At 68.1% G+C, this 23,608-nt stretch overlaps 1 protein-coding gene across 8 annotated transcripts; it reads right to left on the bottom strand.

Annotated features, from left to right (window-relative positions):
* Position 1: 1 nt before the first annotated feature.
* Positions 2-22,752, bottom strand: GRIN1 (glutamate ionotropic receptor NMDA type subunit 1). Of its 8 annotated transcripts, none has more exons than XM_070059507.2 (21): positions 22,343-22,752; positions 20,332-20,466; positions 16,471-16,647; positions 14,838-14,900; positions 14,136-14,236; positions 10,034-10,155; positions 9,772-9,946; positions 7,675-7,819; positions 7,494-7,577; positions 6,671-6,812; positions 6,452-6,579; positions 5,845-6,009; positions 5,462-5,580; positions 5,247-5,359; positions 5,024-5,172; positions 4,793-4,950; positions 4,551-4,712; positions 3,906-4,015; positions 3,687-3,832; positions 2,567-2,677; positions 2-1,046 (listed from the first exon to the last, which is right to left on the bottom strand). In XM_070059507.2, exons 1-21 carry the CDS (start codon positions 22,598-22,600, stop codon positions 930-932), a joined length of 2,880 nt encoding a protein of 959 aa, XP_069915608.1. In that variant the 5' UTR covers positions 22,601-22,752; the 3' UTR covers positions 2-929. The 8 variants fall into 8 exon arrangements, with proteins under 8 accessions (XP_069915608.1, XP_069915620.1, XP_069915634.1 ...); XM_070059519.2 differs by having other exon boundaries at positions 2-775; XM_070059533.2 differs by lacking the exon at positions 2,567-2,677.
* Between the last annotated feature and the right edge of the window lie 856 nt (positions 22,753-23,608).

Genomic DNA, 23,608 nt, shown 5'->3' with positions numbered 1-23,608 from the left:
ATGTCGTGACATTCCTTTAGGCATCACCACTGCACACCACGTGGGGCGGGGGGCACACGGGCCGCGCGGGGAGGGCTGATGCTGTACAAGGCGGCGGGCGTGCGGGGCAGGGTTGAAGACAGTCCTGAGCCGGCGTCTGCGGAATCCGGTCCCGGCAGCCGGCCCAGAGGAGGCTCAGCCTCTCGCAGTCCGGAGGGGGAGGCCTGGGGAGGCGGCTGCCCGCGGCAGAGCCAGGACGCCCTGGGGGCAGGGCAGGCAGGGCCAGCCGGTGCGTCGGGGAGGGGAAGAAGTGGCGCGGGCAGGGGTGGCCCCGGCGGGAGAAGGTGGCGCTCAGCTGCAGCGGCCAGCCAGGGCCGTGGGCCCCCACTGGGGCTCAGGGTGGTTGGTGGCTTGGGACGGACGGGCTGCCGGCCTACGCCCCCCAGCCCCTGGCCTGGGCCCACTGCTCAGAGACCCCGGGGGCCCTGCCTCTCCTGGAGCGCCCGCGGCCCTGCCCAACCGGCTGGGCTCTGGCCGTCCTCAGCCGCTCCGGTCGGCACCTTGGTCCAGCAGGGGCTGCCCGCCAGGCAGCAGCGGGGCGGGCGGGCGGGAGGCCCAGGGTGGGCAGTCTCTGGGGTGGGTGGGCTTCCCTCAGGCTTTCCCGAGCAGCAGGACCCATCAGTGTCCTTGGCCGGGCTAACTGGGCAGGTGGGCGCCTCCGGGGGCCTCACACCACGGTGCTGACCGAGGGATCTGAGAGGTTCAGCGGGCCCGTGATATCAGAGGGGTGGTACTGCTGCAAAATAGAAATACACAGACAGCGCCGTTAGCCCCCCGCGGGGCACGCGCGGCGGCCGGCCGGCGGGCGGCGCGGCCTGGGGAGGCGCCGGGGCTCTGCGTGGGCGGGGCGCCGTCCGTCCGTCCGTCCGTCCGTCCGCGGGGGGGGCGTCTCAGCTCTCCCTATGCCGGGAGCACAGCTGCAGCTGGCCCTCCTCCCTCTCAATAGCGCGTCGCGGCAGCACCGTGTCTTTTTGGTTTTGCAAAGGGCCGCGTCCACCCCCGGTGCTCTATAAATAAGAACCAAGAATCAATACCCGCCGGGATCCCAGCCCCGAGCGCCCCGCGCTGCCCTGGCCCAGACCGGCCGCAGGGCAGGGGCAGACGATCTCAGCAGCCGGACGACCCCACCCCCACGAAGGAGCCCGTCCCGCCCCCCACCTCCCTCCGAACAGGTGCCCGGCGCGAGAAGGAAGGTGGGAGCTGGGCCGCCCTCCCACGGGCCCGGCGGCGCGCTGATTCAGCCCTGCGGGGCGGGGCGGGGCGGGGCGGGGCTGGGGCGGGGCCGGCCCTTGCACAGGGGCTCGGGGGCGTGTCCTCGGTCGGCCACCGGGAAGACCTCTGAGCTGCACCTGCCTCAGCTACAGGCGGGGCCGGGGCGGGCGCCCCCCTCTGAAGTGGCCACCACCTGCAGGACGGCCAGCGCTGCTGCGGGTACCTGGGAGACCCTGCCCCCGCTCAGACCTGCCCACCCCCAGAGCCTCAGGTGCTGCCAGCTCCAGGGACCCGCACTCCGGGACCCAGAGCAGCTAGGCGCTCGCTCGCTCTCTCTGCCCCCAACGTGGACTGCTTTGTGGCCTGGATCTGCACTGGGGTGGCCGCAGGTCCCTCCTGCTCCCTGGCGCTGCCTGGTCTGCTTGGGTCCTACGACAGCCTCTGCACACCTTCAGCCCAGGTGTGTGCAGCTGGTACAGGGACGAGCAGGCAGGAGGCAGAGGGCTTCTGGGCTCAAAACCGGGGCGGGGGGGGTGGCCTCCTTCCCAGGGGCCTCTGCTTCCTGGGCCCATGTCTGGGGGCCTCAGTATCGCCCCAGACCATGCAGGCCAGGGCTCCGGGGCTGCCCCCACCCGTTCTCAGACCCTCCGGGGACTGCCACCCGACCTCCCTGCAGGGCCCCTGCTCGGCCTGCCACCCACTGCCACCCGGTCCCCACCTGACACAGTCCCCTGTTGCCAGGGGCCAGTTCCAACTCCAGGCCCCAGCTGTCCACCCAGATGGACCCAGGCCCGGCCCCCAGCCCCCAGCCCACACAGAGACCACATGGAAGATGCAACACGCATGGCTCTGGTGAGAGGCGAGACAGGTGTCCGGGGGGGCGGGGCCAGCGGCCAGACAGACGGACGGGATGGGACGTCACAGCTGCCCCTCCAGGGCCGTGGCGGGACGGGAGCGAGGGCGGCGGGCTCCTCTGGGGGAGGCGAGAGCGCCAGGGCCGTGGCAGAGCGGGGATGGCGTGGCCTCCCGGGGGCAGGGCCGCAGGGGGCTGAGCTGTGGTGAGGCTGACTGACTGACCAACACAGGACACGGCTTCGGATGGTGCGTGGGTCACGGCATGGGGGGCGGGGCAGACACACGGGGGAGGCCGGCCCGGCGCGGGCCGGGGGAGAGGTCGAGAGAGCACAGCACCGGCCGTGTAGGGCGCAGGGGCCAGGCGGCCGGGGCAGGGGTGGGATGAGAGGGGGCAGACAGACACGGAGGCAGGGAGCGAGGGGGCGTCGGAGACGTGGGACCGGGGTGCTCTCCCCCTTACCGTGTCTTTGGAGGACCTACGTCTCTTGAAGCTGGAAGCCAGGGTGGAGGTGAGAACCCTAAATGTGGCTTTCTTTTTAGGGTCAGGCTCTGCTCTACCACTCTTTCTATCCTAAAATGAATATGTATAAGTGATTAGACAGCTAAGGGTGGCGCCGCACCTGCCCTGGCCTGCTCCTGGGCGGCCACTCGGGCCTCACTCCTGCCTGCCTCCCTGCGCTGGACGGCTGAGCCGGCAGCCAGGCGTGCGGGGGTGCGCGGCCTCTCCGCGGCCTGACCTGGCTGGCGCTGGGGCTGGGAGGTGGGCCTGGCTCACAGGCGTCCCCGGGACGAGGAGGAGGAGGCGCTGCTGCCCCTCGGCCACGCCAGCCGCTCCGCGCACAGCCTGCTGACCCCCAAGGGCACACACACCGAGACTCAGCAGGGGGCTCAGGGGCCGAAGGCAGGAGTCGAGATGGCCTTGGAGCGAGACAGGAGCCTCGGCCAGGTCCCCGGGGGGCCTGTGGGGCCAAGAGCGAGAGCGGGCGGATGACAGGTGTGGGGGCTCCGGCAGCCTGGCCCCCCCACAGCCCTCGGTGCGGTGCCAACTTCGCCTCCAGACACCGGCTCCAGAACGGCGCCCAAAGAGAAGAGACCAGGGCCGCGGCCTGCCGGGGCCCGACCCCCGCCTCGGCCCTGCTGGCCGGGCCGGAGCAGCCTGCGGGCCAGGCTCGGCCGCCTCTGACCGGCGTCACAGAGCAGGGGACGCAGAGGGAGGGGGTTCCCAAGGTGCTGAGAGGCCTGGGGGGTGGTCGGCCGCGGGCCACGTGCGGGGAGGGGGCCCCCTGCCTTACCCTGCCTGCTTTTCTCCTACCGGACCGGCACCGGTGGGCGGCTCTGGAGACCGAGGGCCGGCTGGAGGCTCGGAGCAGGGCGTGGGCCTCCCTCCTCGGCCTGGCTCTGCAGTGGGCGGCCACCTACAGGCAGCCCCCTCCCCGGCCGCCCACGCGGGCCCCCCGGCCGCGGCTCCCAGCTCAGGTCCTGCCCCCGGGAGCCAGAGCCAGTGCGGCCGCCGCCGCCGCCTGGGGGCTGGCAGAGGGCCGGGCCCTGGGCAGCAGGCCTCGCAGGGTGGCCCACCCTACCTGCAGGTTCTTCCGCCACACGTTCACGGCGGCGAAGGCCAGCTGCATCTGCTTGCGCCGCGCATCCTTGTGCCGCTTGTAGGCGATCTCGATGAAGATCAGGAAGATGCCGGCCACGATGCCGCCGGCCACCAGCATGAAGACCCCTGCGGGCCGGCGCCAGGCCTCAGCGGCTGCCGCGGCGCCGGCACGCGTGGGGGCGCGGGGGACGGGGCCCACCTGCCATGTTCTCGAAGGTGAGGGTCGCGGGGGCGTTGCTGCGCGAGTCACACTCCTGGTACCGCACCCACGTCTTGTCCAGGTCCTCCATGAAGCCGTTCTCGTGGGATCTGCGGGGCGGGGCGGGGGCTGTCGTGCGGGCGTGGCCGGGCGGGGCCTGCCAGGGCGCGGGGCGGGGCTTCCAGGGGCGGGGCCGGGGCTGCCGCGTGGGCGTGGCCTGCCAGGGCGCGGGGCGGGGCAGAGGCGGGACTGCCAAGTCTTGGGCAGGCTTCCTCAGGGCGGGGCCGGGTGGCCTGTGGGCGGGGCCTGCCAGGGCGCGGGGCGGGGCTTCCAGGGGCGGGGCCGGGGCTGCCGCGTGCGCGTGGCCGGTTAAGGCGCGGGGCGGGGCAGAGGCGGGACTGCCAAGTCCTGGGCAGCAGGCTTCCTCAGGGCGGGGCCGGGCGGCCTGTGGGCGGGGCCTGCCAGGGCGCGGGGCGGGGCTTCCACGGGGCGGGGCCGGGGCTGCCGCGTGGGCGTGGCCGGTTAAGGCGCGGGGCGGGGCAGAGGCAGGACTGCCAAGTCTTGGGCAGGCTTCCTCAGGGCGGGGCCGGGCGGCCTGTGGGCGGGGCCTGTCGCGGCGCGGGGCGGGGCCAGGCGCGGGCTCACTTGAGGATGGACAGCGACACGTTCTGCTTCCAGGGGCTGTCCTTGCGCATGCCGATGCCGAAGCCCGAGCGGAAGAAGAGCTCGCCCGTGGTCACCAGGTCGCACTTCTGCGACGCCTCGAACTCCAGCACCGCCGAGTCCCAGATGAAGGCGTGCAGCTTGCTGCGGGCGGGCGCGGTCAGCAGCCCGCGGCGGGCGCGCCCTCCCCCGCCCACCGGCGCCCCGCCCCGGACCCGCCTCACTTGTCCCTCACGGCCTGGATGGCCTCGGCCGCGCTCTCGTAGTTGTGCTTCTCCATGTGCCGGTACATGGTGCTCAGCTCCACCTGCCGCCGGAAGTAGATGTCCACCGAGCTCTGCTTCACAGTCGCGTAGATGAACTTGTCCGACGGGTTCCGCAGCTGCGGGCAGAGGCGCGCGCTCGCTCACAGCGGCCCCGGGCCGCGCCGCGCCCGCAGCCCGCCCGGGCCTCACCCGCGGGTCGTTGATGCCGGTGATGCGCTCCTCGGGCCGGTCCAGCACCAGGAAGGCCGCCAGGTTGGCGGTGTAGGAGGCCACGATGATCATGGCAAAGCCAGCCCACACCATGCCCAGGATGCGCGCCGAGAAGCTGCGCGGGGCGCCTGCGGGCGGAGGCCGCGGTCAGCGCCGTGCGGGCGCGGGTGCGCGTGCGGGCGCGGGGCCGGCGCGGCCTCACCTTCCCCGATGCCCGAGTTGAGCAAGACGCCCCAGGAGAACCACATGGCCGAGGACAGGGTCAGCGCGTCCTCCTCCTCCTCCTCGCTGTTCACCTTGAAGCGGCCGAAGGGGCTGCGGTGCGAAAGGGCAGGCGGGAGAGAGAGCGGCGGCGCGGCGCGGCCCGGCCGGCGAGGGGGCCCGCCCGCGGGGCTGGCGGCGCGGGCCCCGGCTCACCTGAAGCGGTCCAGCAGGTACAGCATCACGGCCACCACGTGCACCGACAGCCCCACGAGCAGCCACAGCGTGCTCTGGAAGGGCTGCATGAACGAGTCCAGCGTGCTCCGCGGGATCTCCTGGGGGCGCACGCGCGGTCAGCCCCGCGCCGGCCCGCCCGCCGCCCCTGCTCCGGCCCCGCGCCCCGCCGCCCCCGCTCCGGCCCCGCGCCCCGCCGCCCCTGCTCCGGCCCCGGGCCCCGCCGCCCCCGCTCCGGCCCCGCGCCCCGCCGCCCCTGCTCCGGCCCCGCGCCCCGCCGCCCCCGCTCCGGCCCCGCGCCCCGCCGCCCCTGCTCCGGCCCCGCGCCCCGCCGCCCCTGCTCCCGCCCCGCCGGCCCCGCCCACCTTCTTGACCAGGATCGTCAGGCCCTGGTACTTGAAGGGCTTGGAGAACTCGATGTACTGCGCGCGCTCGTTGTTGATGGTCAGCGGCGCCACGATCATGTCGGCCTGCCCGCTCAGCAGCTCCCCCATCATTCCGTTCCACTCCTTCTTGTTGCTGTTGTTGACCTGCGCGCGGCCGGGTCAGCGCCCGCCGGGGGTCCCCGTCCCCGCCCCGCCCCGCCCCGCCCCAGCGGTCCCGGCCCCGCCCCGCCCCAGCGGTCCCGGCCCGGCCCCGCCCCGCCCCGCCCCGCCCCAGCGGTCCCGGCCCCGCCCCGCCCCAGCGGGCCCTGCCCCGCCCCGCCCCAGCGGGCCCTGCCCCGCCCCGCCCCGCCCCAGCGGTCCCGGCCCCTCCCCGCCCCGCCCCGCCCCGCCCCAGCGGTCCCCGCCCCGCCCCGCCCCGCCCCAGCGGTCCCGGCCCCGCCCCGCCCCGCCCCAGCGGCCCCGCCCCGCCCCGCCCCAGCGGCCCCGCCCCGCCCCGCCCCGCCTACCCGCTCCTCAGCCCCGCCCCAGCGGTCCCGGCCCCGCCCCGCCCCGCCCCAGCGGCCCCGCCCCGCCCCGCCCCGCCTACCCGCTCCTGCGTGCCGAACTTGCCGTCGGCCACCAGGTGCACCTCGTAGGTGAAGTTCATGGTGCGCGCCAGCTTGATGAGCAGGTCGATGCAGAAGCCGTAGCAGCACTGCGGCACGGTGTGGCGCGCTGCGGGCGAGGGCGGGCAGAGCTGGGCCCCGCGCCGCGCGCCCGCGCCGCACCCGCCCGCGCGCCCGCGCGCCCGGCCCGCGGCACTCACGGCTGCCCGGCGAGGTGTCGTTGGGCCCGGTGCAGATGACCTTCTTGACCGGGTCGCCGTTCACCGTGGACTCCTCCTTGCACGTCCCGTCGCTCAGCGTGGGCTTCACGTACACGAAGGGCTCCTGGTGGATCGTGACGATCTGCGGGGACAGGGCCCGAGGTGCTCCGCGCGCGCCCTCCACCCGGCCTCAAGCCCCCGACCCCGTCTGGGAGGGCCAGGCTGGGGCCGCGGGGCTGGGCCTGCGCGGGAGCGGGGAGGGAAGGGAGGCGGGACCCTGGCCCTGGGGGACCGCAGGCCCTGGTTTCAGACTTGGTGCGTTCCTTGCTCTGTTGCACAGGGGGTCCCGCGCTTGCAGAACAAGCAGAGCCGCAAGGGGCGGGGCCGTTTTCCCTGAGACTCGCAGCCCCTCCCCCACCGCCTGCCACGGAGCACTGCCACGGGTGGGGCTGCAGAGCCGAGAGACTCAGGAGAGCACCGGAGGAGACGGGGCCAGTGCCCGAGCCCAGAGGGGGACAGCGGCCAGGCCAAGGAGACTGCCTGGAGGGAAGGAGCGGCCAGCCAGGGGCTCCCGGAGGCCCAGGGCCGAGCAGCCTGGGGTAGCTGGGGGTGGTGAGGCGCCAGGACGCAGAGTGCTGGGGACAAGGTCCACACCAGGCACAGTGACCCTCCAGGCTGTCCCCCGCCAGCCCACCCTCAGGGTTGAATCAAGAGGGGTGCTGGGGGCAGCCAACCCGTCGTCGCCTGCCCCCCCGCTGTGCCCTGGGGAGGTCGGCAGCTGAGGCAGGCCCCCTCCTCGCTGCCTGTGGGCTGGGGGTCCCACCTTCAGCCTGGTGGACATCTGGTACCCTCGAGGCTTCTCAGTCTCCCCTCCCGGCCAGATGATCTTCCTGTCGTTGGGGATGACCTGGGGGTGGGAGTATGAGATGGAGGGTGGCCACGCAGGGGTCTCGGCCCCAGGACCCTAAGGCCCCAGCCCCCACCCCCTCATGACCCCCACCTACGTGGGTGCCGTTGTAGACGCCCACTTGCACCAGCTTGCGGTTCTGCAGGTTCATGATGCTGTAGTTGGCGAACTTGCGGTCCCCGTCCTCGTTGAACTCCACGCGGCCGGTCACGCCGTCCGCATACTTGGAGGACATCAGGACCCTGGGGGCCGCGTGTTCCGCTCATCAGGGGGCTGCTACCCCCACCCTGCAGGCCTCCAGGGCAGCCAGGGCCCTCCTGTCCCAGTCCTGGGAACAGCCAGGGTGAGGGTGGCCGCACAGGGGGTGGGCGTCTGCTGGCACCTCCAGCTTCCCTGCTACCTGGGGCACACACATGCACACCTTCTACATATGTGCACATCTTCTACCTGGGGCACACACGTGCACAACCTCTACCTGGGGCACACACGTGCATGTCTTCTACCTGGGGCACACACGTGCACGCCTGCTATCTGCAGGCACACATGTACACGCCTTCTACCTGGGCACACACGTGCATGCCTTCTACCTGGGAGCACACACGTGCTTGCCTTCTACATACGTGCACACCTTCTACTTGGGGCACACACATGCACACCTTCTACATACGTGCACGCCTTCTACCTGGGGCACACACGTGCATGCCTGCTACCTCGGAGCACACACGTGCACACCTTCCACCTGTGGCACACACGTGCATGCCTTCTACATGGGAGCACACATGTGCAGCCTTCTACAAACATGCACGCCTTCTACGTGGGGCACACACGTGCACGCCTGCTATCTGCAGGCACACACATGCACGCCTTCTACCTGGGAGCACACATGTACACGCCTTCTACCTGGCAGCACACATGTGCACACCTGCTATCTGCGGGCACACACGTGCACATCTTCTACATATGTGTACATCTTCTACCTGGGAGCACACACGTGCTTGCCTTCTACATACGTGCACACCTTCTACTTGGGGCACACACATGCACACCTTCTACATACGTGCACGCCTTCTACCTGGGGCACACACGTGCATGCCTGTTACCTGGGGCACACACGTGCACACCTTCGACCTGGGAGCACACACGTGAACGCCTTCTACATACGTGCACACCTTCTACCTGGGGCATCAGGTGCACGTCTTCTACCTGGGGCACACACGTGCATGCCTGCTACCTTGGAGCACACACGTGCACGTCTTCTACTTTGGGGCACACACATGTGTGCCTTCTACCTGGGCACACACGTGCACACCTTCTAGATATGTGCACACCTTCTACTTGGGGCACACACATGCACACCTTCTACATACGTGCACGCCTGCTACCTGGGAGCACACACGTGCACACCTTCTACCTGGGGCACACACGTGCACACCCTCTACCTGGGAGCACACACGTGCACACCCTCTACCTGGGGCACACACGTGCACACCCTCTACCTGGGGCACACATGTGCACGCCTTCTACCTGGGGCACACACGTGTACACCTTCTACATATGTGTACATCTTCTACCTGGGAGCACACATGTGCACACCCTCTACCTGGGAGCACACACGTGCACACCTTCTACCTGGGGCACACACGTGCACACCCTCTACCTGGGAGCACACACGTGCACACCCTCTACCTGGGGCACACACGTGCACACCCTCTACCTGGGGCACACATGTGCACGCCTTCTACCTGGGGCACACACGTGTACACCTTCTACATATGTGTACATCTTCTACCTGGGAGCACACACGTGCACGCCTGCTATCTGCAGGCACACACGTACACGCCTTCTACCTGGGGCACACACGTGCATGCCTGCTACCTGGGAGCACACATGTGCACGCCTTCTACCTGGGGCACACACGTGCACACCCTCTACCTGGCAGCACACACGTGCACACCCTCTACCTGGGGCACACACGTGCACACCCTCTACCTGGCAGCACACACGTGCATGCCTGCTACCTGGGGCACACACGTGCATGCGTGTGTGTGCTCACCAGCGACCCGCAGCAGGTGTGGGGCCGTGTGTGCAGGCCTTCCTGGTGGAGCTGTCCACCTGGGACTCTGGCCCCGCATGGCCTCCTCCGCCGACCCCCTGGGGCCCCGGACGCTCCCGGCGGGCGCGGCGCCGGCCTCACCTCTTGAAGAGCGGCCCGGTCTTCCAGATGTTGGTGTTGCCCACACAGCCGCGCGGCGGGTCGGTGATGTTCTCCTTCTCCAGCAGCTCGTGCACGGCCTGCGCCACCACGCCCACGGCGTCGCTGATGTGCGCGGACTCGTTCTTCCCGTTGATGAGCTGCAGCCCGATGATGCCTGCGGCGAGGCCGGCTCAGAGCCCGCGAGGCCGCCGCCGCCTCCCGCCCGCCCGCAGGCCCGGCCGTCCCGGCACTCGGCACTCACCGTCGGGGGCGTAGCGCAGGGCGTTCCCCGAGATCTCGCGCTCCCCCACCAGCCACACGTACCCCGAGCCGGTCATGTTCAGCATCGCGGCTGCGCGGTACACGGTGGCTGCGTCGTCCTCGCTGTGGGGCAGAGCGGGGTGACGGGCCAAGACCCAGGCGCCGCCGAGGCCTCTGGTGGCCGGCCTGGCTGGGCCCGGGCACCCGCACCTGCACCTGGGATACTCTGCCGGGGCTCAGCAGCCCTCGGGGAAGGCGCTGGGACCACCCCTGTGTCAGGAGGGGAAGCTGAGGCTCGCGAGTGCCCCTGGTGGGCAGAGTGGGGTTTGCGCCTAACTACGCCCCGAGCCCCTGTGACTTCGGGGACAGCCCCTGTCTGCAGCCCCCATGTTCAGATGGGGACGCGGGTGGGGGCTTCCGGGGAGTTGAGGGGCTGCTGCCTGCTGGGGTCGGCACAGAGCTCAGGGCCACACACCCTGGGCTCCCTCATGGGAGAGCCCCTGTGCACGGGGACACTGGGGGGCTGGGGCCTCCCTGGTGGTGACAAGGACCCCCCACACCGGGCCTGGCCAGGGACTGGGGCCCGGCCTCTCTGGTGCGCGGGCAGCAGAAGGCGTGCGTGGTGGGCGCTGGGCTGTTTGCACAGAGGCTGATGCTGGCGCCAGCTGCCCTCGGCTGCCCCAGGGCTCCGCCCCTGCGCTGTCAAGGAGGAGCCCACGGAGCAAAGCAAACCCTCAGCCTCTGCAGCCGGCTGGAAGCCCCAGCACACAGGCGGCCAGAGCGAGGGTGCCCGGCAGTGTCCAGGCTCTGCTCCCGGCCGCCGGCTCTGCCCACCAGGCTGGCAGAGGAGCCATCTTCTCGGTGCAGCCGGGTCCGGGCCGGCGACACGGTGGAGTGACCGCGATGGGTGGGTGATGGTGGACAGAAGCCGATCAGCCACCCCACCTCCTCCCGACACCAACAATTTCAGGGAAAAAAAACCACGAGGTTTGGAGCCAGCTCTCTGCACGCCATAGAAACCGCCACACTGAGCAGGGGCGGGCTCTGTGGCGCAGCGGGTAAAGCCTTCGCCTGCAGTGCCGGCATCTGGGCCCCTCGTCCCGCCCAGCTCCCTGCTGGTGCGCCTGGGAAGGCAGCGAGGGACGGCCCACGTGCTGGGCCCTGCACCCACGGGGGAGACCGGCTGGCGCTCCGGGCTCCGGGCTTCGACCTGGCCCAGCCCCAGCCATCATGGCCATCTGGGGAGTGGACCAGCAGATGGAAGACCTCTCCTCTCTCTCTCTCTCTCCTCTCTCTCTCTCTCCTCTCTCTCTCTCTCCTCTCTCTCTCTCTCTCTCTCAAATCAATCGATCTTCTTTTTAAACAGGAAGCGGGTGTCACACAGTCTCTGGGCAGCTCCAGGAGGGAGGGGCCGCGGTGGCCGTGAGGTCCAGGCTGCACTGTGGGGCCCCGGTCAGCTGCAAGCGTCCAGCCCTCCCAGCTCTCTCGGGCCAGGGGCCTGCGGTTCACCAACAGCGGGGTCGGTGGATGTGTGGCTGTGAGCGGTGCACACACACGTATGTAGCATGTGGTGTGTGCACGGTGCATGTACTGATGCACAAGGACGCGTGTGCAGGTCACGTTAGTGTGAATCGTGAGCCTGTAGCTGTTCCTGATTCTGGCGTTGATGTGTGCGCTGTGTGCTGTGGTGTGCAAGAGTGGAAAGTGCGCCCTGTATGCATGTACATGTGTGTTGTGTGTGTACTATGTGCACACGTGTGTTGCATAATTGTGTGCATGACTTGTGTGTGCACAGGTGAGGTACATAAGGTGTTCCTATGGTGGTGTGCAAATGGCATGTGCATGACTGTTGTGTTCACATGGCTCATGTATGTATACGACACATGCATGTGTGTGCCATGCGTGTCAGTATGTGGTGTGTATATGTGTGCTTATATGTGCACTGACATATGTGTGCTGTGCGATGTGCACGTGTGTGGTTTGTACATCGCATTGCATCTGTGCACATGTACCCATGTTGTGCCTTGACACCATGTGTGCATGCGTAGTATGCACATGCATGTATGCCTGGTGTGCACAGGATATGCGCACTCTACAGTGTGCACATGGTGTATGCACCTGTGGTATACGTAGGCATGTGTTCCCATGTGTGGTGGACACGTGTGCATACGGTGGGAATGTGTGTGCATATGTGATGTGACTTTGGTGTGCCTGTGTATGTGCATGTGTGGTGTGTATTTGGAGTGTGCATGTGTGCACATGTGATGCAATGTGGCATGTGTGCACACATCTGTGTTTGTGTGTTTGGTGCCGTTACACGAGCACATATATGGTACATGTATGGCATGCACACATGTGCACTTGTGTGCGTTGTGTATATGCTGTGTGTGCCGTGTGCAGTGCAGATGGTATGTGCCCGTGTGTGCATGTGTGAGCATCTATGGTATACACAGGTACATGTTAGCCCGTGTGTGCGTGTGTGAGCATCTATGGTATACACAGGTACATGGTAGCCCGTGTGTGCGTGTGTGAGCATCTATGGTATACACAGGTACATGTTAGCCCGTGTGTGCATGTGTGAGCATCTATGGTATACACAGGTACGTGTTAGCCCGTGTGTGCGTGTGTGAGCACCTATGGTATACACAGGTACATGTTAGCCCGTGTGTGCATGTGTGAGCATCTATGGTATACACAGGTACATGTTAGCCCGTGTGTGCATGTGTGAGCATCTATGGTATACACAGGTACATGTTAGCCCGTGTGTGCATGTGTGAGCATCTATGGTATACACAGGTACGTGTTAGCCCGTGTGTGCGTGTGTGAGCATCTATGGTATACACAGGTACGTGTTAGCCCGTGTGTGCGTGTGTGAGCATCTATGGTATACACAGGTACATGTTAGCCCGTGTGTGCGTGTGTGAGCATCTATGGTATACACAGGTACATGGTAGCCCGTGTGTGCGTGTGTGAGCATCTATGGTATACACAGGTACATGTTAGCCCGTGTGTGTGGTGCACTTGTGTCCATGGGTGTATGCAGGCACGTGCGTATGTGGTTTAATCTGGTTGCCCACATGCAGGTGTATGTGGTGTGTATGATGTGTGCATACATGTGCACATGTGGTACAATGCAGCACTGTGTACACACTGTTTCATGGCACGTGTGTGTGTACACACTGTTTCATGGCACGTGTGTGTGCACTTCTGTGTGTTGTGCATATGGTGTGTCTGCATGCATGTGTGCATATGCCATGTTGGGGTGCATGTATGTGTGCACCTGTGGTGTGTGTATGTGTGTGCATACGGTGTGCACGTGTGGTGTGGTGTGTATATGTGTGTGCATACGGGCTGCACTGTGTGCACATGTGGTGTGTGTGCACGTGTGTGCATATGCTGTATGTGTGTGTATGGGTTGCACTGTGTGCACACGTGGTGTGGTATACGTGTGTGTGTACATGTGTGTGGTGTGAACATGCTCACACCTGTCTGCCATGACCATGTCTCTTCCCAGGGCTCTCAGCCACACCCCCAGGCCTGGCTGACCCTGGGGTCCACACGCCCAGCCTGTGTGGGTGCTGGGTGCCCAGGGCTCACGAGGCACAGCGATAACGGAGGCAAAGCCCCACCCGGCTCTCCTGGGCCCGGGACTGAGCTTCGTGGCTTGGATCTCCGTGCGGTTCTCCGGCCCGTGTCCCGGCGGCCACTGCAGTTGCGCTGAGCCTGGCAGGTCCAGCTTGGTGCGGCAGCGTCCACTTGAGCGGCTGGACGCGTCCCCCGCTCTCGCTGCCCACCCGCCACGCCCGGTCTGCCTGGAGCCCCGCGATGAGTGAGCGGCTGTGAGCGGCGGGGGGTCTCTGTGCAGCCCTAGCCCTGGCCACGTCGTCCACCCTGTCTCCGGGAGCCCCTGGCGCCTTCCCCGCAGTTCCCACGCGGCTGAGGTTGAGGGCAGAGACCCCCGCCCCCGCCCCTGGATTTGCCGGGGAGGAGCAGCCGTGGCCCCACCCCCGCGGCGGCCGCGCTGGGCGAGCCACCACGTCCTCCCTCCCGGGGCAGGCAGGGCTGGGGGTGGGCACGCGGAGGCAGCGGCGAGCAGGCCTCACCTGGCCGAGAGGATGATGACCCTGGCCTCCAGCTCGCGCGCCTCCAGCAGCAGCGCCGTCACGTTCTTGGTCCCCGGGTCGAACTGCAGCACCTTCTCCGCCTGCGGTGCGAGCGGGGGCGTCAGCCGGCTGCCGCGGCAGGGACACGGCGCCTCAGGGGCAAGAGTCCAGCGGCGGGGCGGCGGCCCGCCTGCCACCTGCGCCTGCGCCTGCGCCTGCCTCGCTGGCTCCTGGCCTGGCCTGGCCCTGCCTCTCCTGTCTTCTTCCGCCGGCTGCTCTGCTCTGCCTGCCGCTCTCCTCCTGTCCTGCTGGTCTGCACTGGGCATGCAAGCTGAAGTGGACCCAGACTCAGGAAGAGGCGTGCAGCGGACAGGAAACAACGGAGTCTCGGAACCGGAACCACGGGGGCTCCTCGCGCTGCTCCGCAGCCCCCGGCAGCAGCGCCTCGGCCGGCTGGGTGGGCGGGTGCCCGCCCGGGTTCCGTGAGGAAGCCCTGGGGGTCCCGGAGTTTGGCATGCACTTCCCAGAGAGCGCTCCTCCTGCAGCCGGGCCCGCGGCGGGCGGCCGCCCACGCCTGCCCTCGCCTGCCTGCTGCCTGCCTCTCCGCCTGGCTCTGCTTCCTGCTGGGGCCTGCGGCTGGGCGCGGCATGGCGCCCGCGGCGCGCTAGCCGGTGGGTGGCGTGCACGTCCATGCATATATACCTTGGGTCCGCGCTTGTGGTCATAGGACAGTTGGTCGAGGTTTTCATAGTTCCTTTTTTTACTCTGATGGATAATGTGCACAGAGAAAATACGCAGACACAGAAGATTATCAACGGTCAGAAATGACGGAGCCAAGCATTCACACCGCCTCCTCGGCACCACTGCTCGCGGCCGCACCTGGAGCTCGCAAACACCGAGGCCGGGGCGCGGGCGGGGCGCGGGCGGGGCGGGGCGGGGCTCCGGCCTCGGAGCCCTGCTCTTGGGGGCCAGCGTCTCGGGAGAGAGGGGGCTCTGTCCGCGCCCACCCTCGGGGTCCCGCCTGCCGCCCCCAGCCCTGCCATGCACCTGCCATGTGACCCCGCCCACCCCAGTCCTGCCTGTGGCCCAGCAGCCCCCAGCCCTGCTCCCAGCTCCCTCCCCACCTCCCGTCCTCCCACCTGCCTGGCTGAGGCCCAGGGCTTCCCTCCTCACTACCAGGAGGCCCACGTGTGTGTGCGTGTGCGTGCGTGTGCCCGCAGGGGGCTGTGTGCGCACCAGCCGCTGACAGAGGAACACGTGTGTGTGGCAGCAGAGCCGCAGGGGCAGGTGCTGCGAGCAGCACCCGGGGGCCCGTGTGTGTCCGAGTGTGAGCCCACGGGCGGCCCGAGTCTGTGGCGGGGGGCGGAGCGTGATGAGAGCCTGCAGGGCGTGTCAGGCGTGCGCTTGTGTGTGTGAGCAGGGCCCAGGCGCACACGTGGCACGGAGTGTGTGTGCGTGCTGAGGAGGTGACCTGCCTGTCAGGTGCTGGGGGCGTGGCTCTGTCTCAGGGTGGGCGGGGCCCCATGCTCCCAGTCAGCCCTCCATCCCCGACTCCCCCATGACAGGTCCCCAGGCACCCCTGGGTCTGCCTCGCCGCCCCCCAGGCCCCTACTCCCTCCCTCCCGGGTCCTGAGCGCCCTGGCAGCCCAGATGGTTGCTAACTTGGAGGAAGCTTTGGCTTCACAGACAGATGGAGCTCCCCAGCCCCTCTGGGCCACCCAGTAGGGGCCTCCCTCCCTCTCTGCACACCCTGGACGCTGGGGCTGGGAGGTGGTCTGGGTCCCCTCTGACTGGCGAGGAAGGCAGTGGGGGTCGCTGGGACCCCCCGCCCCCAGGGAATCCTGGCTCAGTCCATAGCAGCACAGGGTGGAGCTGGGCCGGGGTGGGGAGGGGGCTCTGTGTCCAGGAGCCAGGGTCTGCCAGGTGTGGGCAGGGGAGGGGTCCAGGCACAGCTGGAGGGCCTGAAGGAGGCCCCCCGGGCAGGAGTGGCGGAGGCCTGGGTGGGCCTCGGTGTGGCGGGGGCTCCAGGAGGAGCAGGTGGAACAGGCCTGGGGGGCCCGCGGGGGTGGCTGCCACCCGAAGAAGCCCCCAGGGCGGGGCGGGGCGGGGCGGGGCGGGGGGGGGTGTTTGCGGAGCTCCAGGTGGTCCGGCCCTGGCCCCGCAGGGACTGACACGAAGGAGATTCGACTAATGGCAAAGCGAGTGAAATGAGCCGAGGACAGGCCGGGGCGGGCGCCCGCCGGGGCGGGGCTGCCGGCCAGCACGATGGAGAGAGAGTCACACGGAGCCACAGACAGCAGCGCGGACCCGCGCCCCGGCCGCGCGCGCCGCCCACCTTGGACTCGCGCTCCTCCAGCAGCGTCTCCAGGCGCTTCTGCGCCGCGCGGCCCTCGTGGTCGTCGCTCACCAGCAGGATCACGTGGCTCCAGCTGTACACCCGCATCATCTCGAACCACACGCTGGACTGGTGCGAGTAGGGCGGCACCGTGCGCAGGAAGCTCAGGTGGATGCTCTGCGGGGGGCGGGGCGTGAGGGCCGGCCCGCCCGCCCCGCCCCGCGCCCCGGCGCCAGGCCACGCCCACGGAGGCGGGGCTCAGGACATGCCCAGCGGCTGTCAGTCATGGGTGTTTTGGGGAGTCTTCACTCTTTCAAGTCCCGTCCACCCCCTCCTGGGGTCACCGCTGGCTGGCCCTGCCCGCGTCTCAGCGTCAGCTTCCAGGGAAAGCCAGGGGCCGCCCGCAGGACCCGCGTCTCTGGGAGCCCGGGGAAGCCCTGTAGAGTGAGCCCGGGACTGCCACTTTGTGCCTGGGGCTGTGCTCTGTCCCTGGGAGCCTCTGGTGCCCCGGGAGCCTGTGCCTGGCCCTGCCTCGGGTCTGCGGGTGTGCTGGGCACAGGGACCCTGGTCCTGGCCCTGCCTCTGGTCTGCGGGTGTGTTGGGCACGGGGACCCTGGCCCTGCCTCGGGTCTGCGGGTGTGCTGGGCACAGGGACCCTGGCCCTGCCTCGGGTCTGCGGGTGTGTTGGGCACGGGGGCCCTGGCCCTGCCTTGGGTCTGGGGGTGTGTTGGGCACGGGGACCCTGGCCCTGCCTCGGGTCTGCGGGTGTGTTGGGCACGGGGGCCCTGGCCCCGCCTCGGGTCTGGGGGTGTGTTGGGCACGGGGACCCTGGCACTGCCTTGGGTCTGCGGGTGTGCTGGGCACGGGGACCCTGGCCCTGCCTCGGGTCTGCGGGTGTGCTGGGCACGGGGACCCTGGCCCTGCCTCGGGTCTGCGGGTGTGTTGGGCACGGGGACCCTGGCCCTGCCTCAGGTCTGCGGGTGTGTTGGGCACGGGGACCCTGGCCCTGCCTTGGGTCTGCGGGTGTGTTGGGCACGGGGACCCTGGCACTGCCTTGGGTCTGCGGGTGTGCTGGGCACAGGGGCCCTGGCCCTGCCTTGGGTCTGCGGGTGTGTTGGGCACGGGGACCCTGGCACTGCCTTGGGTCTGCGGGTGTGCTGGGCACAGGGGCCCTGGCCCTGCCTTGGGTCTGCGGGTGTGCTGGGCACAGGGACCCTGGCACTGCCTTGGGTCTGCGGGTGTGCTGGGCACAGGGGCCCTGGCCCTGCCTCGGGTCTGGGGTGTGTTGGGCACAGGGGCCCTGGCCCTGCCTTGGGTCTGCGGGTGTGTTGGGCACGGGGACCCTGGCCCTGCCTTGGGTCTGCGGGTGTGCTGGGCACGGGGACCCTGGTCCTGGCCCTGCCTCGGGTCTGCGGGTGTGCTGGGCACAGGGACCCTGGCACTGCCTCGGGTCTGCGGGTGTGTTGGGCACAGGGACCCTGGCACTGCCTTGGGTCTGCGGGTGTGTTGGGCACAGGGGCCCTGGCACTGCCTTGGGTCTGGGGGTGTGTTGGGCACGGGGACCCTGGCCCTGCCTTGGGTCTGCAGGTGTGTTGGGCACAGGGACCCTGGCCCTGGCCCTGCCTTGGGTCTGCGGGTGTGCTGGGCACAGGGACCCTGGCCCTGCCTCGGGTCTGCGGGTGTGTTGGGCACAGGGACCCTGGCCCTGGCCCTGCCTTGGGTCTGGGGGTGTGTTGGGCATGGGGACCCTGGCCCTGCCTCGGGTCTGCGGGTGTGTTGGGCACGGGGACCCTGGCCCTGCCTCGGGTCTGCGGGTGTGTTGGGCACGGGGACCCTGGCCCTGCCTCGGGTCTGCGGGTGTGCTGGGCACAGGGGCCCTGGTCCTGGCCCTGCCTTGGGTCTGTGGGTGGGTTGGGCACGGGGACCCTGGCCCTGCCTCGGGTCTGCGGGTGTGTTGGGCACGGGGACCCTGGCCCTGCCTCGGGTCTGCGGGTGTGCTGGGCACGGGGACCCTGGCCCTGCCTCGGGTCTGTGGGTGTGCTGGGCACGGGGACCCTGGCCCTGCCTCGGGTCTGCGGGTGTGCTGGGCACAGGGGCCCTGGCCCTGACCCTGCCGTTGGCCTCATGGGGACCCTGGAGTTGCCGCTCTGCCTTCCCTCAAGAACAGCCTTGTCTCCTTTCAGGAGGACTCAGGGCCCAGGAGGGGCACACGGGGCCCAGGACTGTGTCCGCTTTGTCTGGCTGAGGCCTCGGGCGCCTGGGAGGAGGGTTGGATGTCCCTGTCTCCCGCCCCGGGGGCCCTGCTGGAGGACCCCACTAGCCCAGGCAGCCTGGCCCCCTCCGCCTCCACCCCTCCCCCGCGGCAGCCTGAGGCTGCCTGAGGCAGGTGCACCTGGGGGTGAGCTCAGGCGGGGTCTGTGGCCCTGCCGTGAGTGCAGCCCTCGCAGTCCCTGGGGGCTGCCATGTGCCCCAGTCATGGGCAGACTGAGGCTGTGGGAGTGAGTGCGTGCAACTGCAGTGTGCAGGTGACCACACGTGTGTGACAGCGTGTGGGCTGTGAGAGCACACACGTGTGCATGTGAATTCTGTGAGAGGCAGGAGGGAGTGTGTGGTTGTGAGTATGCACATGTGTGTGCAGGAGCATGGGTGACTTGTGTGCACATCTGGGAGACTGCGAGAGTGTGAGTGTGTGTGTGGCCGTGTGTGACTGTGAGTGTGTGTGTGAATGAGTATAGGTGTGTGTGTGACCATGGAGTGTGAATGTGAGTGTGTGACTGTGGCTGTGAGTGTGTGTGGCTGTGTGTGTGACTGTGTGTCTCTGTATGTGTGTGAGACTGTGTGTGACTCTATGTATGTGTGAATGTGAATGAGTGTGAGTATTGTGTGTGGTTGTGTGTGTAACTATGTGACTGTGAGTGTGAATGTGTGTGCCTATGTGTGTGAGGCTGTGTATGTGTGTGACTGTATGTGTGAATGTGAATGAGTGTGGGTGTTGTGTGTGTGAGTGTGAATGTGTGTGTGTGAATGTGTGTGAGGCTGTGTGTGTATGTGGCTGTGTGTGACTGTACGTGTGAATGTTAATGAGTGTGGCTGTTGTGTGTGTGAGGCTGTGTATGTGTGTGACTGTATGTGTGAATGTGAATGAGTGTGGGTGTTGTGTGTGTGAGTGTGAATGTGTGTGTGTGAATGTGTGTGAGGCTGTGTGTGTATGTGGCTGTGTGTGACTGTACGTGTGAATGTTAATGAGTGTGGCTGTTGTGTGTGTGAGGCTGTGTATGTGTGTGACTGTATGTGTGAATGTGAATGAGTGTGGGTGTTGTGTGTGTGAGTGTGTGTGAGTGTGAATATGTGTGTGAGTGTGAATGTGTGTAAGGCTGTGTGTGTATGTGACTGTGTGTGACTGTACGTGTGAATGTTAATGAGTGTGGCTGTTGTGTGTGTGAGGCTGTGTATGTGTGTGACTGTATGTGTAAATGTGAATGAGTGTGGGTGTTGTGTGTGGCTGTGTGTGAGTGTGTGTGAGTGTGAATGGGACTGTGAGTGTGACTGAGTGTGAAAGTGTGTGATTGTGTGTGACTGTATGTGTGAATGTGAATGAGTGTGGGTGTTGTGTGTGTGAGTGTGTGTGAGTGTGACTGTGTGTGACTGTGAGTGTGAATGTGTGTGAATGTGAATGAGTGTGGGTGTTGTGTGTGTGAGTGTGACTGTGTGTGTGGCTGTGTGAGTGTGACTGTGTGTGTGACTGTGAGTGTGAATGTGTGTGCACCACCATGCTGCTCCTTGAGTCCTGGCCGGGCGGGGTCACTGGAGCTGAGCTCCCCGATGGACAGCTGCAGCTCCGGGGCCGGCAGTCAGGCTTACCTTGTCGGAGTAGATGGACATGCGAGTGGTCAGTCCCAGCACAGGGATTCGGTAGAAGCCAGCTGTGTATGAGACGGGGGTGGGGGTGAAGTGGTCGTTGGGGGTAGGCGGGTGGCTAACCAGGATGGCGTAGACCTGTGGACACGGGGGCGGGAGGACACGGTCAGCTTGGTAGGCTAGGCCCTGCCCCGGAGCCGGAGACCTGGAGCCGCAGGGGCGGAACCCAGCTGGGCACAGCTGCAGACACCCTCACAGCACAGCCAGGAGAGCCTGGCCGTCCCCATTCCCTGACCAGTCCTGCGGCAGAGATGGAGGCGGCCGAGGAGGTGCCCAGGGAGATGAAGCTCCCGCCAGCCCCTCCTGTCCCTCCTGCTGCTGACAGGGCCCTGGACGGCCGCCCTGAGGCAGGTGTAAGACCTCCCAGAGAGAGGGGCTGGCCTGTGATGTCCCTTCCTGTGCAGGGGGGCCCCTGGGGGGTAATGGGGAGAATGGCTGGCTTGGCACCACCATCTAGGCCACCGCCATCCCCCTCCCTGGTCAAGGAGGGCGCCGGCCACCCCTGGAGACAGGGCAGGCAGCCCTGAGGGAGGCCAGCACTGCCCAGAGCCCTGCATCGGGGAGCTGCGTGCCGGCCTGAGGCAGGGGTTGGGGAGGGCCTGGGGGCAGCCTGGCCTTCTGAGCCTCCCCCATGGCAGGGGCTCTGCTTCCTGGAGCGGGTGCTTCCTGCTCCCCTGCAGCCCCTCTCCAGGCAGAGGGGCCGCCTAAGGGACCTGCACGTCCAGCTCTGCCTTTGCCCTCGTCGTGGGTCCCCCTGCTTCTGCAACAAGGGGAGGTGTGCAGGAGGCTGGAGCTGGACGTCTGCAGTGCCCGGCCACGGGGCAGGTCTGAGAGGGTGGGCTCCCGCACTGGCCGTCCTGAGGGCCAGAGCGATGAGTGAGTCGGGTCCCACCTGGACCCCCAGACAGAAGGCATGACTGGGCCATTGGCCCCAGAGGCCCATGATGCTCCGGGCTGGGGCGTGGGGATGGGCGTGCAGGGGAGTCCATCGATAGATATAGTTCATTCATTCGAGAGACAGAGACAAAAAGAAGCAGAGCTCTTTTAACCCCTGGTTCACTCCCCAAATGCCAGGAACAGCCGGGGCTGGGCCAAGCCAAAGGTAGGAGCCAGGAGCTCCATCCGGGTCTCCCACCTGGGTGGCAGTGGCCGGAGCACCTGTGCCCAGGGAGCCGGAGAGGGACGAAAGCCAGGACCTCTGACGCACCGGCACCAGCCAGCGCCTTCTCTGGCGTCTCCTGGCTGGGCCACGCATCTGCCCCAGGAGCCGCGTGTCTGGGTTTCTGAGGGAAAAGGTCTCCCTGCCCCAGCTCACACCGGCCGTCGCCACCCAGGGCCGCTCAGCAGAGGGCCACGGGTCAGCGCCTGTGCAAGCGCGCGTGCGCGTGCGTGTGCACGGCCAGGCAGGGGCTCAGCAGCGCGTATGGGTGCACGGCTGGGTCTGGGCCCGCCGAGCAGTGTGCACGCGTGTGTGCCGGTGTCACGTGTTCTGTGCGTGCGTGTGAGCGCGCGTGTCTGCCCCGCCTCTTACATAAAAGGCTGCTGTGCAGCTGGGGGCGGACAGCTCCCGCAGTCGGGAGCGTCCTCCCCCGCAGCTCACACGGCGCCCGCACTTGTCACATGCGCAGCCCTGCTCCCGCTCCCGCCCCTGCCGGCACCCCGCTTCCACGCCTGGGCCGTTTCCTGACAGCCAGACCCGTGGGGCGGGGGAAGGGAGGGAGGCTCCGGGAGCAGAAGTCAAGATGGCCCCGGGCCCCACCCTGCTTAAACCCGCAGCAGCGCCTGGGGTTGGAGTAGCGCGCCTGCCCCTGTGCGGGGCGCGCGTCCCTTGCCGGCACAAACCTCGCACGCCGGCGCGGGGGAGCCCCAGGCCCCTTCTGCGGGCCGGCCGTGGGGGCAGCGGGCACGGGGAAGGGGGTCTCTCCGGAACGGGGCGGGGCGGGGCGGCGGGCACCTGGCTGGAGATGAGGTCCTCGCACACCGACAGGGCCATCTGGATGGCGTTGGGCTTGTGCGTGACCGACGTGGCGTTGAGCTGGATCTTCCAGGAGCCGTGGCGCTTGTTGGCCTGGCTCACGGCCTCGCGGAACATCTGCTCGTGCTTCCGCGTGCTCAGCACCGCGCCGATGTTGACGATCTTGGGGTCGCAGGCGGCGCGGGCGAAGGAGCAGGAGAAGAGCAGGGCGAGCGTCAGCAGATGCATGGTGCTCATGGGCTCCGGCCGCGGCGGGCCTGGCTCGGGGCAGCGCCGACGCGGGGCCCGCGGGGCATCCCCGGCGGGCTGGGGGCGCCGCGTCTCCCCGCCCCGAGCCGCGGTGCGGAGCGCGCCGGCGCTGTCCGCGGTGCTGAAGCGGCTCCGCGGCGGCTCCCCGCGCCCCGCGCGCAGAGGACTCGCCGGTCCCGGTCCCGACGCTGCGGCGACTGCGGCAGCAGCGGAGCCCGGAGCCCGCACCAGGTCTCTGCGTCTCTCGCCGCCCCCGCTTCCCAACGCGGAGCGGAGCGTGCGCTTGCGTTCCCGTGCGCGCGCGAGTGCGTGTGCGCGCCCGCTGCGGGGTGGGGGGTCCCCAGCCGACCGGCGCCGACTCGCGCGGGCTGCGTCGAGAGGTGAGGGGCCTGTGCCACCGCGGGCAGCCTGCACCCTTTCGCGGTTTTTGCGGGGCCAGGCTGTCCCGCCGGCTTGTGCGCGTGCACGAGTGCTATTTCGGGGCGGCTGGTGCAGCCCCAGGCCGTCTGTTCCGAGGAACCCTAAGCCGTGCCCGCTGGGGAGGGAGACGGGCTTCCATCCTCACAGGGAGCAGAAAGGGGACAGGGACCCCAATCCCCTGGACCACGTGACTCGGATCCCCAGGTCAAGAGCAAGAAGGGTGCCGTGCTGCCCCCACGTGCTGAGCCCCATTTCCCAGGAGAGGTTGGGGTCTGGTCAGGCGCCCCTCCCTCTCGCGCGCTCCTCGCCCTGGGGGTCCTCGCCAGCCGGATCCTTTGTCCTCTCCACGCATCCCTCTGCCTAACTCCGCCCCTTGCCAGTGACGTCACGGTTTCCAGTAGCAACCGAGGATTCTGCAGTCCGCATGGCCAAAGCCCCCAGTGGGCAGAAAGTGGGATCCTCCCGGCACCTAAGCGCTGGCCTCAGCGGTGCAGCGTCGGGGTCCCATGCGTCACGCCCGCTGCGTCTTCACGCACGCTGTGGGGCCCCCTGAGCCAAGAGGAGAGCCAGAGGCTG

This window comes from Oryctolagus cuniculus, chromosome 1 (assembly GCF_051225735.1).
Source record: "Oryctolagus cuniculus isolate XC-2025 breed Fujian yellow rabbit chromosome 1, ASM5122573v1, whole genome shotgun sequence".
NCBI lineage: Eukaryota > Metazoa > Chordata > Mammalia > Lagomorpha > Leporidae > Oryctolagus > Oryctolagus cuniculus.
This window is presented reverse-complemented; position numbering and strand designations above follow the sequence as displayed.

Coding starts and splice junctions, on each gene's coding strand:
- GRIN1 (XM_070059507.2), bottom strand. CDS start 22,600: ATGAGCACCATGCATCTGCTGACGCTCGCCCTGCTCTTCTCCTGCTCC. Junction 5,360..5,461: donor TACCTGCTGGACCGCTTCAG/GTGAGCCGGGGC, acceptor TTCGCACCGCAG/CCCCTTCGGCCGCTTCAAGG. Junction 5,173..5,246: donor CAACTCGGGCATCGGGGAAG/GTGAGGCCGCGC, acceptor CTCCGCCCGCAG/GCGCCCCGCGCAGCTTCTCG.